Raw genomic sequence first — 14,726 nt, 5'->3', positions numbered from 1 at the left:
GAGTAGCGGGGAGAGGCAGCTCTCCCACACACTCACCGGGCCTGGACTAGGACTGGATCTGGGGGTTCCCGGAACGTGACAGAAATTCCTATTCTGTGGGTGGGGTGTAGAGGGCTACTATGGAGTGATGGGGGGCATCCCAAGAGGGTGAAAGAGAGTGTCATTCACGCTGTGCCTGGTCTGGGACCAGTAGGTCCCACTGGCCCAGGGTAGCGGGAAGCTCTCCCACACACTCACCGGGCCTGGGCTAGGACTGGGTCTGGGGGTTCCCGGAATGCAGCTGAAATTCCTACTCAGAGGGCGGGGTGGTGGAGGTGCTAGAGGATGTATCCAGATACAAGGTGCTGAATACTTAGTATTTTTAAGGCACTTTCCTAATGACACTGGCTCGGTAGACTTGTACTCACTTCAGGCTCACTGACTCACCCTCTCAGCTGCCCACAGTGAAATGGGCTGAATTTCTTCATACAGGCCAGAGGGGAAGAAGTATGTATCCATGCATTGTATCCCATTTAGTTCTCTCTCTCTCTCTCTCTCTCTCTCTCTCTCTCTCTTATTTTTATTTATTTTTATTTGGTACAGGGTCTCACTACACAGCTTGGACTCATAGTGATCCTCCTGCTTCAGCCTCCCCAGTGCTGGGATTACAGGCATGAACACTGTGCCAGGTCTTGGCAGCTAGCTCGGTGTGCCTGGGGGGGGGGGGCAGCATGGCACATGGTACCAGGGATCGAACCCAGGTCCTTGTGCTTGCCTAGGCAGGTGCTTAGACTGCTGAGCTATCTCAGCAGCCCTAGTTGTCTCATTTTTAACTGAGAAAATAAATGTAAATTTTTCACCTTAATGATATAAATGTGGAAACTGACAGAATATTTAACTTGGTTTAAAAACCAGGGGGCCTCCAAACCTAGAGAAAATCTTGAGGGATGTGAAGTCTTATCGTCACTCTGTAGACACCCAACCTCTAGACACCCTTTATCTGCAGGATGCCCTCTTCTCTTTGTGCTCGTCTTCTCCAGAAGAGCTGTAGATCCATTTATTTGTACAAAGGAGATTTAAAAAAAAACTTGTAGAAGAACCATCGCTGACTCACCCAGTCCCCCACCCATCCATTACTCTGTATCTCTTTTTCAGCATCTGGGATAGAACTCAGGACCTTCCACTTACCAGGCAGGCACCTATGCATAGTCTCCATGAGGACAGGTCTCCATGTGAATTTGGCTTGGGTTGGAATGCAGTTTTGCTAGACAATGGACCGGGGCTGAGGGGTCTTACTCTCCAGCAATGCTTGTGGACAATGATGGCTTCCTTCTCTTCGTCTTGCTGGTCACCTGGGGTCACTGTGCTGGTGTGGACCACCTTATGGCTGCAGTATGGCACAGTAAGCCATCTGCTAAGAAGTTCACTATACCCCACGGGCAGAGGTGGACTCCCTGCTCCATGGTCAACCTACGAGGCTGACGTCCCTCACCATCACCAAAAGCATCATCCAGAATGCCTCCCTGCCCCCCTGCAAGGAAAAGTGCAGAATCCCTCCCTGCTGCCACTCCCACCATGTGTTCCACACACTAAGGAAGTGTTAGGAGTTTGCTGTCTCTAGTCCTCTTGGGCTGTTCTCCTGGGAGCTTGGAGAGCAAGAAGGTGGCCCCTCTAGCACTGGCCTGGGCACCGGCTGCTGCCAGTCTCTACACATAGCCAGATGAGTGGTAGACCAGCACTGTGCATGCACTAGAATGTAACTCCATCTTTTCTTCCATGCTCTCCTCTCTGCTCTGTCCCCTCCTGTGGCAGGGTCACCTTGGCCCAGACCAAGCTCTAGCATGAATGTGTTCATTACCACATTCCAAAACAAGGCAGTCAGGGGCTGTCTTGGTTACTCTTTTCATTGCTGAAACAAAATACCCAACTCTCCAAGTTAAAGGGTGATAGGTTTATTTAGCTCACAGTTTGCAGAGGTTTCAGTCCATAAGCAGCTGGCTCCAAGGCAGGGTGGCACATGGCAGATGGGCATCACAGAGGAGGAACAGTTCACTGCTGTCGGACGGTAGCAAAGCAAGCAAGGGACAAGTCTACTGCATCCAGGCTACCAGGGATAAGGGTGGAGCCAATCCAGTTGGTAGGCAAATCTAGCAATCAGCCCAGCAACCTTAATCCCAACATTGTACCATGAATCAGTCACACACTCTAGATCCAGCCACCTATGAAAAAACCCCACCTATGACTACACGAGGCTTTGGGGGGACATCTATGGACACAAGTCATACAGGGGCAGAGGCACAAGACAACCCCTTCCCAGAGTCCCAGCATCCATTCACCTTCTCCCTTCCATACACACCATGCTTACTGCCTTAGTCCCCAAGGGAGGCCTACAGCAAAGCACTTCCTACGATTGATTGCTCCAAAGGCTCCCGCCCAGGCAGGCTCTAAACTACGCCATCCATCTGGCGTCTCCACAGCTGTCACAGTAGGGGGGCAGGCAGCAGAGTCTTTAGAAGGCCCTGCACAGGGTGAGGTTCAGACTACAGGTGTCAGGCTGACCCTGTTCATGGATACACCCATGGGCTCACCACCTTTATGACACAAAACTGCTGCCAGCCAAGGTCAGTGGACTTCACAGTGTGGGATGAGGGTGGGGGTGGTGAGAGGTTATGCAGAAAGGGAAAGTGTTGGATAGCCTTCTTTTCTCAAAACAATGAAGAGAACTAGTTATGCAATAGAAATACACCTACAATCCATTCACTCTAACAGACGAGGCTCTCAATAACAGAAGTTAGGAAAAAAGAACCCTCCTCTCCAAAGGGTAGTTTTCCTAAGTAACCAGGTTCTTTCTCAAATGGCTAAACTTTTGCCATTGTGTTGCCTTGAAACAAAGCCCTCCTCCCTCTTACCGCAGCAGGGCTCTCTGGCTCAATACAATGTATTCTCCAAGCCTCTCAGTTCTAGCATTTTCTCCCAAGTAATCAAGGGAAGAGACCGATCATTCTGTTCTGCTCAGCCCACTTTGCGCATGGGTGTCTCTCCCCCTGGAGGCGCAGGAGGTCCTGTCCTTCATTCCTTGCATCCGTAGCACCTAGCATAGCCCTGGAAATCAACAAACGCGCGTTGTGTTGGTGGTTTCTAACAGCATCATCCTTTCCTCTTACACATCATGTAGTTATTTAGTGCTTTAAAAATTGATGACACTTATCACTTCCCTTGCTTGGCACCTGGGAAACGTCCTTTAAACCCCACAGCTGGAGAGGATTAAATATTGATAGCAGCCTCGGATTTCCTCCCTAAAGACGAACCAAGAGCGGAGACCAAACTCCACAGTTCCATCATCAAAGATAACACACGCAGGAAGATACAGACGCACAGTGAGGAGTCCAAAAGGCATTATTAATATCCTTTCCTTCTGTGGACCTGGCATGGCAGGCTCACACTCGAGGATATAAATTCACTTTGTCAGAGCAAACATTCCTCTTGGGGGGAATCCGCTCAACCTCAAGGAGAGAATAATGACCACAATCCACAGTCAGCAGGGGATGAGTAATTTACTGCTGCTAGGAAATTAGTGTTGCCAGAAAAAAATGGCTTTCATTTAAAATTCTCTTTAAACCATATGTATCCTGGCTCATGGGATAATTTATGTATCATTAGAAGCTAAGAAACATACATCATGCTAATAAATTGTCTCCTCGATTCACTGCAGTCAATAGCTCCCAGGGGTCTTTAGGAAGTCAAAGTTTTGCTGTCCTTGTTAGATAAGGTGCTGCGAAATGTCCATGCGCTTCTCATTTATCCTGTTTCTCTAGCAGAGACAGAGCAGGAGAAACACTGGCCTTTTTTCTATACACCGCTTTGCAACAGCATTTGCTGTAAATGAGCCCACAGTCGAGTAGTCAGGAGTTGTGTTGCTTTCTCTAACAAACCAGCCATCTACTTTGAGATTTGGCTTAAACCTTTCCCAGGCTATTAGACTTCCTCCTTCCAGAAACAGTGCATTTGGCAGCTCTCCCACTGCCCATTCCCAGGTAGACCTGGAGGACTGCAAGCAAGCAGCTGCAAAGTGATGGAGAGAAGGCGCACAGCTACACTGTCCGGCCAGCTTCCAGGGGCTCCACTGCGAAGTCTTGAGTCATCGGCAACTGGGCAAACACGTTTGACTTTAGGAGCCCAATATCCTGAAGCCAGTTATATTTCAAAAGAAAAATGTTACTTGGGATGCCAGAAAATGAGGCTCTTCAATAAAAAAAAGGATGGGGATGAGCTGTGGCCAAAGGGGAACATCACCATTCCTGACTGTCCCAAGCAACATGAAAACTGACCAGCACTGCTGCAGGATTCAGTCTCCATCTTGGCAAATAACAGGCAGCTCTGCAGCATCTCTCTGTGATGATGTGAAAATGGTGCGCTCAAGCTCCCATGGATAAGCCATTCCGTGAAAAGACACAGAGGAAACTTAACTGTATATTAGTAAGTGAAAGAAGTTAATCTGGGCCTGGGGATATAGGTCAGGGGCACAACACCTGCCTGTCAAGCACAAGACCCTGGTTTGACTCCTGGTTTAAAAAAAAAAAAAGAAAGAAAAAGAAAGAAAGAAATGAATCCGAAAATGCTGTAGGATGATAACTCTCACATTCTGGAAAAAGAAAAAACTAGAGAGATAGTAAGAAGCTCAGAGGTCAGCAAGAGTCAGGGCCAGGAGGAGATGAGGAGGAATGGCCAAGCACAGCAGAGGATTTTGAGGGCAGTGAAATTACCCTATGATACCACCATGGCAGATGCATATTGCTACACAGTTGTCCAAACCCACACAGTGTCCGTACCCACTGTGACCCCTAATGCAGATTGTGCCGTCCAAGGGGTGATGTGGCTCCAGCAGTGAGCTTGTAGCAAATGGACACTCTGGCGCGGGCTGCTGATAGAGGAGACTGTGTTTGTGTGGGAACAGAAGACAGGGCTGCTCTACTTTCGGTTTTGCTGTGACCCTGAAGCTGCTCTTTAAAAAGTCTATATTTTTTAAAAAGCTATTCCAACTCAGGCTTACTCTTTCCTTTTATTAAACCTATTAAATTAAAAATTATCAGACTGTATTCCTGGCCTTTCTTTAAAAGGTCATGGTTTAATCACCAAGTTGTATAGTCTTGTCAACAGGACTAGCCAACTCACTTAGGGCACCCACTGAACAATGAATGTAGAGGACCCCTTGTTTAACAAAATACTAAGAATTCAATCCCGTGATGGCAAAGCATTGAGTCAGGTACAGGGTTCTTTAAGAAAGCACAGGCCACACAGCCACAGAGCTAAGTCTGCATATTATCAATACCAAGAGGCTTATCAATGCCTTGAGTGTCCAGAAAGAGAAAGCAGAGCTGTTCAGCCTTTGCTCGCTGGGTTCCTGTTCCTATGCCACACATTTGCTGTGCTTAGGCCTTGTAGTCCATGAGCTCCCTCTTGCCTTGTCAGACCAGAGCTACTTGGTGCTTGCATTAGAGAGGATGGGACTCTAGGTGTTTGCTGGAGAAAGACTCAGGATCACATAGGTGAGGTGTTCAATTTAAGGTCAGTCAAGCAAAATGAAACTTGCCCATGAAAATAAAGATAGAACTGGTAAGTGATAAAGTGACATCTGCTCTGCTCAAACAATGTTACTGTGATGGGCAGTTGCCAAATGTCAACTGTTTAGGTATCTGGAATCATCTAGAAGCATCCCAATGCCTTATATTTATCAGGAAGCAATTCTGTGGTCAAAACTGTGGTAGCAGCTAACTAGAATTCTTTTAAGAGATGGAGGTCTTACTGTGTTGCCTGGCCCTGAATTCCTGGAGTCCAGAGACCCTTCTGCCTTACTCTCCCAAGTAGTTGAGACAAGAACATGCCACTGGGCCTGCCTTGGCAGCAATTTATCGAACATACTTTGCCATGACTTTAAGGCTCCTGAATATCAGTGCCAGTGCTGGGAAGTTCCTACACAGAGGTCACTGACCCCTAGAGTGTGTTTGGTTATTTGCCCCTAAATCAAAACGCTGGGTCACTGCAGTTTTCATAAACCCAGGGCTCCTCATTTGGCCTTCTATTGGGTCAGTGCACTGTTCTTATGTTATTAAAGTACAGGCTCAGCAGAAGCTGGGGACAGAGACAGGAATCCCATGAGGAGCCCTGGCTGAATACAGGCCCCCTCACCATTTTGCGTTCACCACCTTTCTCTCAGTGTGGGCGGAGAAGCACGCTGACCTTTAAGTCACACATTCCAACAAGTCTGGCCAAGGCAGTAGGATCTTAGCAGACAACTGAGAGTCTCGCCAGGGTGGAGGACCAAGGGTCTGTGATACCCTGCACACCTCTGGAAGCTTTGCTCTCCCTTGAGACAGAGGTGCCCTGGTGGCGGGCATTGATGCTGCTTCCTCCTGCTGCTGCTCCACAGCTAAGTGTGAACGTCCGAGGCTGAACTGCTGATGACCTCCAGGACAGAGCGGGGTGGAGGACGTTGAGGCTTAGGACCCTAACCAGAACAAAGTTCACAAATGTGTGGTGAGCTTATTACAAATTACAGATTTTTCTGGTTGACCCTGGTAAACAGATTTGTGCATTTATAGATTGTGCAAGGAAACTACTTGAGATCTAATCTCCATTCTGCTCTCAAGAGTTGTGTCTATTCTATGCACATTACTTTTTCTTTTTTCTTTTTGAGACAAGGTCTGGCTATACAGTTCACACTGGCCTTGAGCTCACTTTGTAGCCCAGGCTGGCCTCAAACTTGCAGTGATCCTCCTGCCTCAACCTCCCGAGTGCTAGGATCACAGGCCTGTACCACCACACCTGGCCCTATGCATTTTTAGCTTTGACCCATTTAATTCTCACAATCTTCACTTTACAAATGGGGAAATAGAGGCATGGTGTAAAGGTTAATCCTGTCAACATGAAGGGGTTAAAAGATACATACAGAGATGACTGCGCTGTGAGTGTGCTCACCTCATCCACTGATGAACCAATTAAGGAGTTCATAGGTGAACCAGCAATGAGAAAGTGTGGGCTAGGTGTGGGGAAGACAGTGCTTGGGGGCATGACTTTGAAAGGTGAATATTTTCTTGGCTCCTTATCACACTGCGTCCCAGCCACCACGGGATGTGTGGCTTTCTCTCCCATGCTCTTCTGTCACATATGTGCCATGGAGCTAACCATGAACTGAAGCATCTGAAACCGCGAGCCAAAAGAACCTTTCCTCTTTTCAGTTGTGTCCTTTAAGTATTTTGTTTCAGCAAAAATTATGACTAACACAGTGTGACTTGTGTAAGGAGACTCATATGGAAGGAAAAATAGAAAAGCCCAGGCAGACAGAAGGCAGAAGCTGTGTTCTTGATGCCTGCCCTGTGCCGTGGGCCTGCAGAAACTCTGACAAACATGGCAGAGAATCAAAGCAAAGGGATGGCTCAAGTTTGAAATCAATACAGGCCCTTACATGAGTTGTGTGACTTAGATGCCAGCCTCAGGTTGAGGAGATTTATCATTGTCACATAAAGTTTAGGCAGGAAGGGACGTGAAGCTGGAATTTGAACTCAAGTGTGTCTTGAAGGCTCATAGCCAGTTCTTCCTACCATCCTAAGTCAACAACCTTAAGACATCACATCTAGCTTTGATTGTTCCACTGCAAGCCAAGGAGGTGAATTTCACAAGGTGTGCAAATGCCAGGACCAAAGTAGTAGGCAGAAAGAACAGGTCTCCTAACTTTATGTTGAACTCCATAATTGGAGGCCTAGGAAAAGAACATAGTTTGTCCCAGCTATGTCTACTAGAAGAGTCATGAGAAATTGTTTAAAACAGCTCAAACAAATGACACACTTGGTAAAGTGACAAGTGTCTAAAATTACTGAAAAGGAAAAAAATGTTTCCACAGATGCAGGGTAAGCTTAGAAAAGATTTTTTTCCTAAAAGTGTGTTGTCCAGTTTGAGTGTAAAGAAATAAAAGCAGCGAAATAGAAAATGTTCCAGTGTGAAAGGGAACTAGGGAGGAAAGATGGGGAAAGGAAGGAAGAAAAAAGAAAAGAAAGAAAAAGTGCAAAGTTTTTGTAAATAAGAAGGGGAAGAGAGGTTGAAGGTAAGGGATGGGAATGGGGAAAAAAAAAGATCAAGATTACCCTGTCTCAAAAACAAACAAACAAAAAAAGATATACCATGTATAGGTACAAACTCCCTAATATGACTGTGATCATTATGTATATCTAAAATGTACTAATAAACTCAATTAGTTTTAAAAAGAAAGAAAAGGAAACATGAAAGTCAATAAAAGAGGGGGCTAGGGACATAGCTCAGTGGAATAAATGCTTGCCTGGCAAGTACAAGGTCCTGAGTTTGATCCCTGCTACCACCAGAAAAAAAAAAAAAAGTCAATAAAAGAATACTAGGAGCATGACAGACCATCATTAATCTTCTATTCAAATGGCAGTCTTGGCTACAACCGAAGCAAGAGGAAATTTTGTTCAAGGAGCAAACTAAGTCCGTAGGGATCACTCAGTTAATAAATGATTTAATTACACACCTGAATCTGCAGTCTAGTGAATGAGCCTACAACCACTGGCTTAATGGTCTGCAGTTTAAAAGTCAATTATAGCATGTTTTTACTTTTAAAAATTAACAAAAATAACTTCAACAAATGATTCTATATGTAGGCCAATCACTTATTTTCTTACACATTTTAATGGCATTAACCGGATGGTTTTCCCTGGCTAGATTTGATATGGGCACATGAATGAGGACAAAGAACAAAGAGAACAACAGAAGGAAAATCAGGCAGGGACATAAAGGAGAGAGGCACAGCCATGGCCAGGGAAAAGGAGGGACAGCCCATGTCTCAGTTACCTTCTCACTATGGAGACCCAACACCCCACACATACAAGTTAAGGGAGGAAAAGCTTCTTCTGGCTCATAAGTTCTGGACGGTTCCATCCACAGCCAGCTGAGTCCAAGACAGTGCAGCCTGGTGGACAGGCACCATGGATGTGACACAGTCCATGGCATGGAGGGCAGGAAGTGGAGAGAAAGAGATCAAGGGAACAGTAGAAAGGGACAGAACCGGGACTCACCTTGTGACCCAACTCTTCATCCAGAACCACCTCCTAGGAGCAAGTGTGCTACAGTCCCCATGACCAGTCACCTCCCACAAGGCCTTGGAAGAAAATTTGCATATAAACTAGACAACACTGGGATCAAAGTCCTGCTTAATTCAAATTCTGCTCTTCATCAATAAACTTAAGATAGTTGACCCCTGAGGTAGTGCCAGTAGGAAATAAATCTATATATGAAGTGATCTTAATCTTTTAAGTTATTATCCTAAACGTGTCTTGAATAACTTCATACTAGCTCCTAAATCTTCTTCGCTGCTTTTAAGAAAATTAGAAATCCTTTTTGTCGACCAAGCAGTTAATACAGATGTGATCAGAATTTTAACTAGTAGATATTAGGCAATAACACATTTTAATAACTACTATTGTGATATAGTCTAATAAAAATAAATTTATTTATGGAAAAATATACCATATTTCCTTGCTTGACAAAGTTTTGTGTCCAGCACAGGGGAGATCATGTGTTAAGATGAATGACGATTTGAAACTGTCTCATCGCTATTTGTTTATCAATAAAATTATGGGAAAAAAAGATGAATGACGAGTGCTGTAGTTTACAGTCACATGTCATGTGTGTATAACCAAGAATTAGCACAAGTGACATATATTCTGTTTTCAGGTTAGCTCATCGACCATGCCAGCACTCACTTCATGTATGCTGAAGAAGAAAACTCACAGGAAAATAGGTGGAAAAATGTCTACTCCAAGATGTCTCTTTGATGATTAAGTATGGTCTCTTAAGTGGCTTTCACAACCAACTACACTTCTGTGGAAGTCATAAAATAACAAGAAGTCTTCGAACCCAAGAATCGCTTTTAAAACAAACCCTTCCCTGACAACAAACACACATCTTTAAATATAAAACTTTAAATATCTTTGTTTTGTACATTCCAAAATGTGACTTCTTCACTTATGACTCTTATCATGTCATAAATTAACAGACAAATTGACAATTTCATTGTCACTGCTCAAGGGCTCTAATGTCCAGCAGTAGCCTGCAGTCTACTCTTCATTCTCCAAATTTATAAAAAAGTAACTTTGGAACTTCAGACGTGGTCAGCCTGCTGACAGTTGTTCCTCTTTCTCGGTCCACAAGTAAGACAATCCTTGTAGGAGTGCTGGTCCAGGGTGATGGAGGTCCCTTGGCATTGCAGCTGGAACAGGAGGCCTGAAATTCTCGCCTTCTCAGAAGAACTTAGTTAATAAGTATCAAGGGGTCATCACTTCCTCTCCTATAATAGGATGGGGGAGGAAAAAAAAAGAGAGCAAGGACTTAAAAGTCTTCACCAAGAACTAGGAGCAAACTCTATACTCCAGGCACACATAGGTCATGCTAGGGAAACTCGTAAGAGGAAGAGGAAGAAGGGCACGAGATTTGAGTAGAGGATTTCAGAAACAACTGTGCGCAGCTCTGCGTCCCTTAGAGTCTTCCTATCCTTTCGCCAATGAAGTCACACTGATACTGGCGAGGCCTCGTTTTCCTCCTTCACTGTGATAGAGAAAGTTGAATTTACATCTGTTCATTAAGCATGTCTCTCCAAAGAACCACACCACTTTATGCCTGGAAGAGGTTTCAGGGGCCACCTGGCTCTCCCTGATGAGATCAGAGGGGGTCAAGAAGTTTAGTAGTGGTCACAAGGCACACTTGATTAGTGGCAGGGTCCAAAACAAAAACAAAGAAAAAACAGGTGCTCTGATGATCAGGTTAGGCACCCTGTCAGCTGCTCAAAGGAGGACCACTGTGTGGGGTCGCCAGGCTGCTCTATTGAGAAAGCGTGAGCATATCCACGCCCTGTAAGAGGTAGAGCTGGGATAAATGGGTGCCCTCCGTCATGGTCAGCAGACAAGGGAGAACAGACCCAACCTCTGAGTGCCCAGGCGGCCTCTGTGAGGTCCTTCTCCAGTGTTTACTCTCCGTTCATAGCCTTCCTTTGATGTGTTTCATTCTTTGCTTCTGGCCTTGAAGCATATGAAGGTAAAGCTTTTGATGGGGTCAAAGGCACTGCTTCTTCTCTGGGTGCCAATTGCAATCCATTAACGCCCACTGTGACACGTGACCTTCACTTACTCTCTGTAGGGTCCTTCCCATCCCTGTGAGGTCGAAGCTTTGGTCTGAAAACTCCACTGACATCACCCTAGCTGCCTTCACCAAGAACTACCTTTTGGCCACACTTGGCAACAAACACTTCTGACCTTTTTTCCTTTCTTTTTGGTATTGGGAATTGAACTCAGGACCTTGCACTTGCCAGGTGGGCACTATGCCACTGAGCTATATCTCCAGCCCCTAAACACCTCTGACATCATTAATACCCTCTTTTTTCAAAACTTTCATCATCTAGTTCTGTTCAACAGGCAGATTGTTTCTTGGTGCCTTTCCCATTGGCCGTGGATCTTTCATTCCTGTAGTAGACACATGCTGTGTCCCACCAGGCACCTTCTGAATAACCCCAGAGGGCCACAGGCCCTCCTCCCCTCCCAGACCCAGTCTCAGAGACAAGGGCTCCAGGGCACTTCTTAAATAACTTCATTATTCTCAGGCTGCAGCAGCAAACACTGAACAGCCTGCTAGGGCTCTTTGCAGTGCAAACCAAGGATGCCAGAGAGCTGTCAGTTACTTCTCAGAAGCCACACTGCTTTTTCCAAAGAGCATTTTCCCCCTTAAAGTTAACTACATAATAAAGCAGCGACTCCGAGACACTTCCTCTATCCAGACTGCCTCTTAGGAGGCAGCTGCCTATTAAGAGAATTATGTTTTCTTTGTCCCAGTTTCTTCAGCAATAATTGGAGGCTCTGAGAAGATGAAATGTGATTTTGAAAACTTACCTCTTCTCAGAAAGCCTCATTTCATATTTACCAGACATTCTTTGGATATTCTCATTCCTATCATTTCAAATCCCAAGATGCTATACAAATTGATTTCCAGAAAAATATATCCTGTGGTTCTAAGTAGTAATTATGTGCTCCCATCTTCTTTTAGGAGTTGGATTTAGAGGATCCGTCTCAAAAAACACAGGTGTGGTGTAATTTATGTCAAGAACTCCCACTCCTGACTTCAGATTAAAACACATATGGGCACATCTAAGAAAAGTCATCTGACTCCAATTTACGACAAGGTCTACAGGATGTACAGGGTCTCATTATGTAGATCGGACTCATAGTGATTCTCCTGTTTACAGCTTCCCAAGCACTGGGATTATAGGCGCTCACCACCACACCCAGTCTCAATACCATCTCAGCATGCCCTGGGGGGAGGGCCAGCACAGCACATCGGGGATCGAACCCCCGTCTCTACATCTGCCTGAGCAGGTGCTTTAGTCCACTGAGCTACCTGGCCAGCCCTTGGACCATTTTCTTAAGAATTCAGACAAACAGTAAGCAAAGCACAGCTGGCCAGGGAACAGCTACTATTGCATGTTTGCCACCAAGGACAAACACAGGACTCCTGTTCTGCTTAAGGTCATAGGGGGCCATATACTGTGAAAAAACAGAATGTCCTTGGACAGTCTCAGAGTTCTACCTCCAACAAAAGAGCTCCGACGTCTTCCTTGGGCCATCCATCTAAGAGTCCAGTCTCTGGACTTTAGGGACATCTTTCATGCCTTGCTGAAGGGTCTTTTGATAACCCAAATGGATGTAGATCATGTAGGTTTACACACAACCTTGTTTTACAAGAAATAATTTAATTATTTGGGTAGGAGGAAAGAAAAAGAAAGTTGAAGTGTTTCCCACAGTGAGCTGATTTCAGAGCTGAAAACACCATTAACCTTGAATGACTTTTCCTTAAGCTACGAAGTTCACATCAGAAGCGAGGAGACTGAACATGGGACTGACCTTCTCAGGCAGCAGGTACAGGACAGGCAGGCCAGGGCCTCGTTTGTGGGCTGCTCCTTGCTGTTATTGTCCTTCAGGAATCCCTGCAGATCCGTCTCAGGAAAGCCATTCTGCTGATATTTCTTTGAAAAAACCACACAATGCTGTCATTTTATACAGCATGAAAAATTGCCAATAAACCAAATTCACCTTTACTGAAACAAAACTCTCCCACCAGCCTCGCTCAGATCCAAAGAGTACTATTAAAACAGTGATGAATCAGTCTGTCAAGTCCCAGAACAGCCAAACGAGGGCCCCCATGGGAACAGCAGACAACCTAAAGGAAAGCCCCAGGGAGTCTTGGAAGGATGTGTGTCCCACAGAGGATGCAGCAAGTAGACCAAAGTCTAGAGCTCGAATGCTAGGACTGAGACCAGAGGAGACTTCCAGTCCACATGCTACCACGCAGGTGACTCTACTTCCTCTGCTTTTCATGGAAGGTGGCTGCTGAGTGAAGGCTGAGTTTTCCAAGCAGACACAAAGACCTCAGGGCCCTCTGCTCTCACACCTAGTGAGGTCGAGTTTTTCTGCCCGGCCCTGACATCTCATCTCCCCATGATGCCAGTGGCCTGGCTGTCCTCTTCATTAGCCTGGGGAAAGTTCAGCAGGTGGCGACATCCAAGGAGACTAACTCGGCCCTCACAGTGCTCAGGCTCTGGATCCAAAGCAGGGCTCTCCAACCTCCAGCACCTGCTGCGCAGACACCAGCCCCTGAGGAAGCAGACTTTCTTAAAACTACCACTGAGTTCAGTGGGTCCAGCCTGGAAGGACAGGGCACACTGGGTGGCTTAGGAAAGAAGGGCACTACGCAGCCCTCAAGACTACGCTTTCATTATTTAAAGGAAAGCTGCACATACAAGTAACCATACCATCCTGTGTAATGAATGGCAATACCTGAAAATGTACCCTCTCAATCCCAAGTTCCAGGTGGCCACACAGCCTGCATTGGTCACTACCACAGCAGCAGGCTGGCTACTGGATTCAGCCCACCCTTTCTCTTTTCTGGTATCTTTCTTACAGCACCTCTAAAGCCACCCACTCCAATCTGGGTAACAGGGGCAAAATCCTAAATCCATATTTAAAATTAGCTTCTAGCAGGTAAAAGCTTTACTCTCTACAAAACCTTGGAAGCCCAAATACAATGATAACATTCTCTGTGACTCTTATGCTAAGTTCCAATGCATATGGAGGTTGCAGTGGTTTTGGGCAGCAAATATTGATACTTACCTTAATAGTATCATAAGAATCTGTAATAAGTGCGATGAAAAGGCTGAGAATCATGTATATGAAAAGACTAATGAAGGAATATAGGTACAGACGGCTGAACAGCCACACCAGGGTGCTCTTCTGTTGAATCTGAGCAAACGTTGCGAACATGTCATCGCCGTTGACCAGAGAAAACAAGCACTCGGCGACTATGTTCAGATTTTCAAACTGTAGGGAAGAAACAGAAATTAGCTTCTGAGATAAAGTATCCTACAAAGTAGAGAGATGTAATTAGCTTGTTAGCATAAACCTGCTTTTCTCATTAGAAGTAATTTATTGATTTTTAAGACAGCTAGAACATGACAAGAATAGGAAACTATTTAAATCACACTCTTAGAGATGCTATCTGGGTATTTCCCTTGGCTTCTTCCTAAGCACTGTTTAAATGCTTCTGGTCATGTTGTCTAACAAATTTGGACCCTGATTTTTTTCCTCTACTTGACACAAATATCTTGTTGTTATTCACACATTGAGAGTATTTATCAGGGC

The 14,726-nt window shown here is 45.4% G+C and overlaps 1 protein-coding gene across 3 annotated transcripts in view; it reads right to left on the bottom strand.

The window, feature by feature from the left end:
- Positions 1 to 9,485: 9,485 nt before the first annotated feature.
- Positions 9,486 to 14,726, bottom strand: part of Mcoln2 (mucolipin 2) — a 57,210-nt gene continuing 51,969 nt past the window's right edge. For all 3 annotated transcript variants that reach the window (XM_004639294.2, XM_023724342.1, XM_023724343.1), the window contains exons 12-14: positions 14,199 to 14,405; positions 12,933 to 13,054; positions 9,486 to 10,333 (exon numbers count right to left, since the gene is read on the bottom strand). In XM_004639294.2, coding sequence (XP_004639351.1) covers positions 10,297 to 10,333; positions 12,933 to 13,054; positions 14,199 to 14,405 — 366 coding nt within the window. In that variant the 3' untranslated portion in view covers positions 9,486 to 10,296. The remainder of the gene's footprint in view (positions 10,334 to 12,932; positions 13,055 to 14,198; positions 14,406 to 14,726) is intronic.

This window comes from Octodon degus, unplaced genomic scaffold, assembly GCF_000260255.1.
Source record: "Octodon degus isolate 3935 unplaced genomic scaffold, OctDeg1.0 scaffold00109, whole genome shotgun sequence".
Lineage (NCBI taxonomy): Eukaryota > Metazoa > Chordata > Mammalia > Rodentia > Octodontidae > Octodon > Octodon degus.
This window is presented reverse-complemented; position numbering and strand designations above follow the sequence as displayed.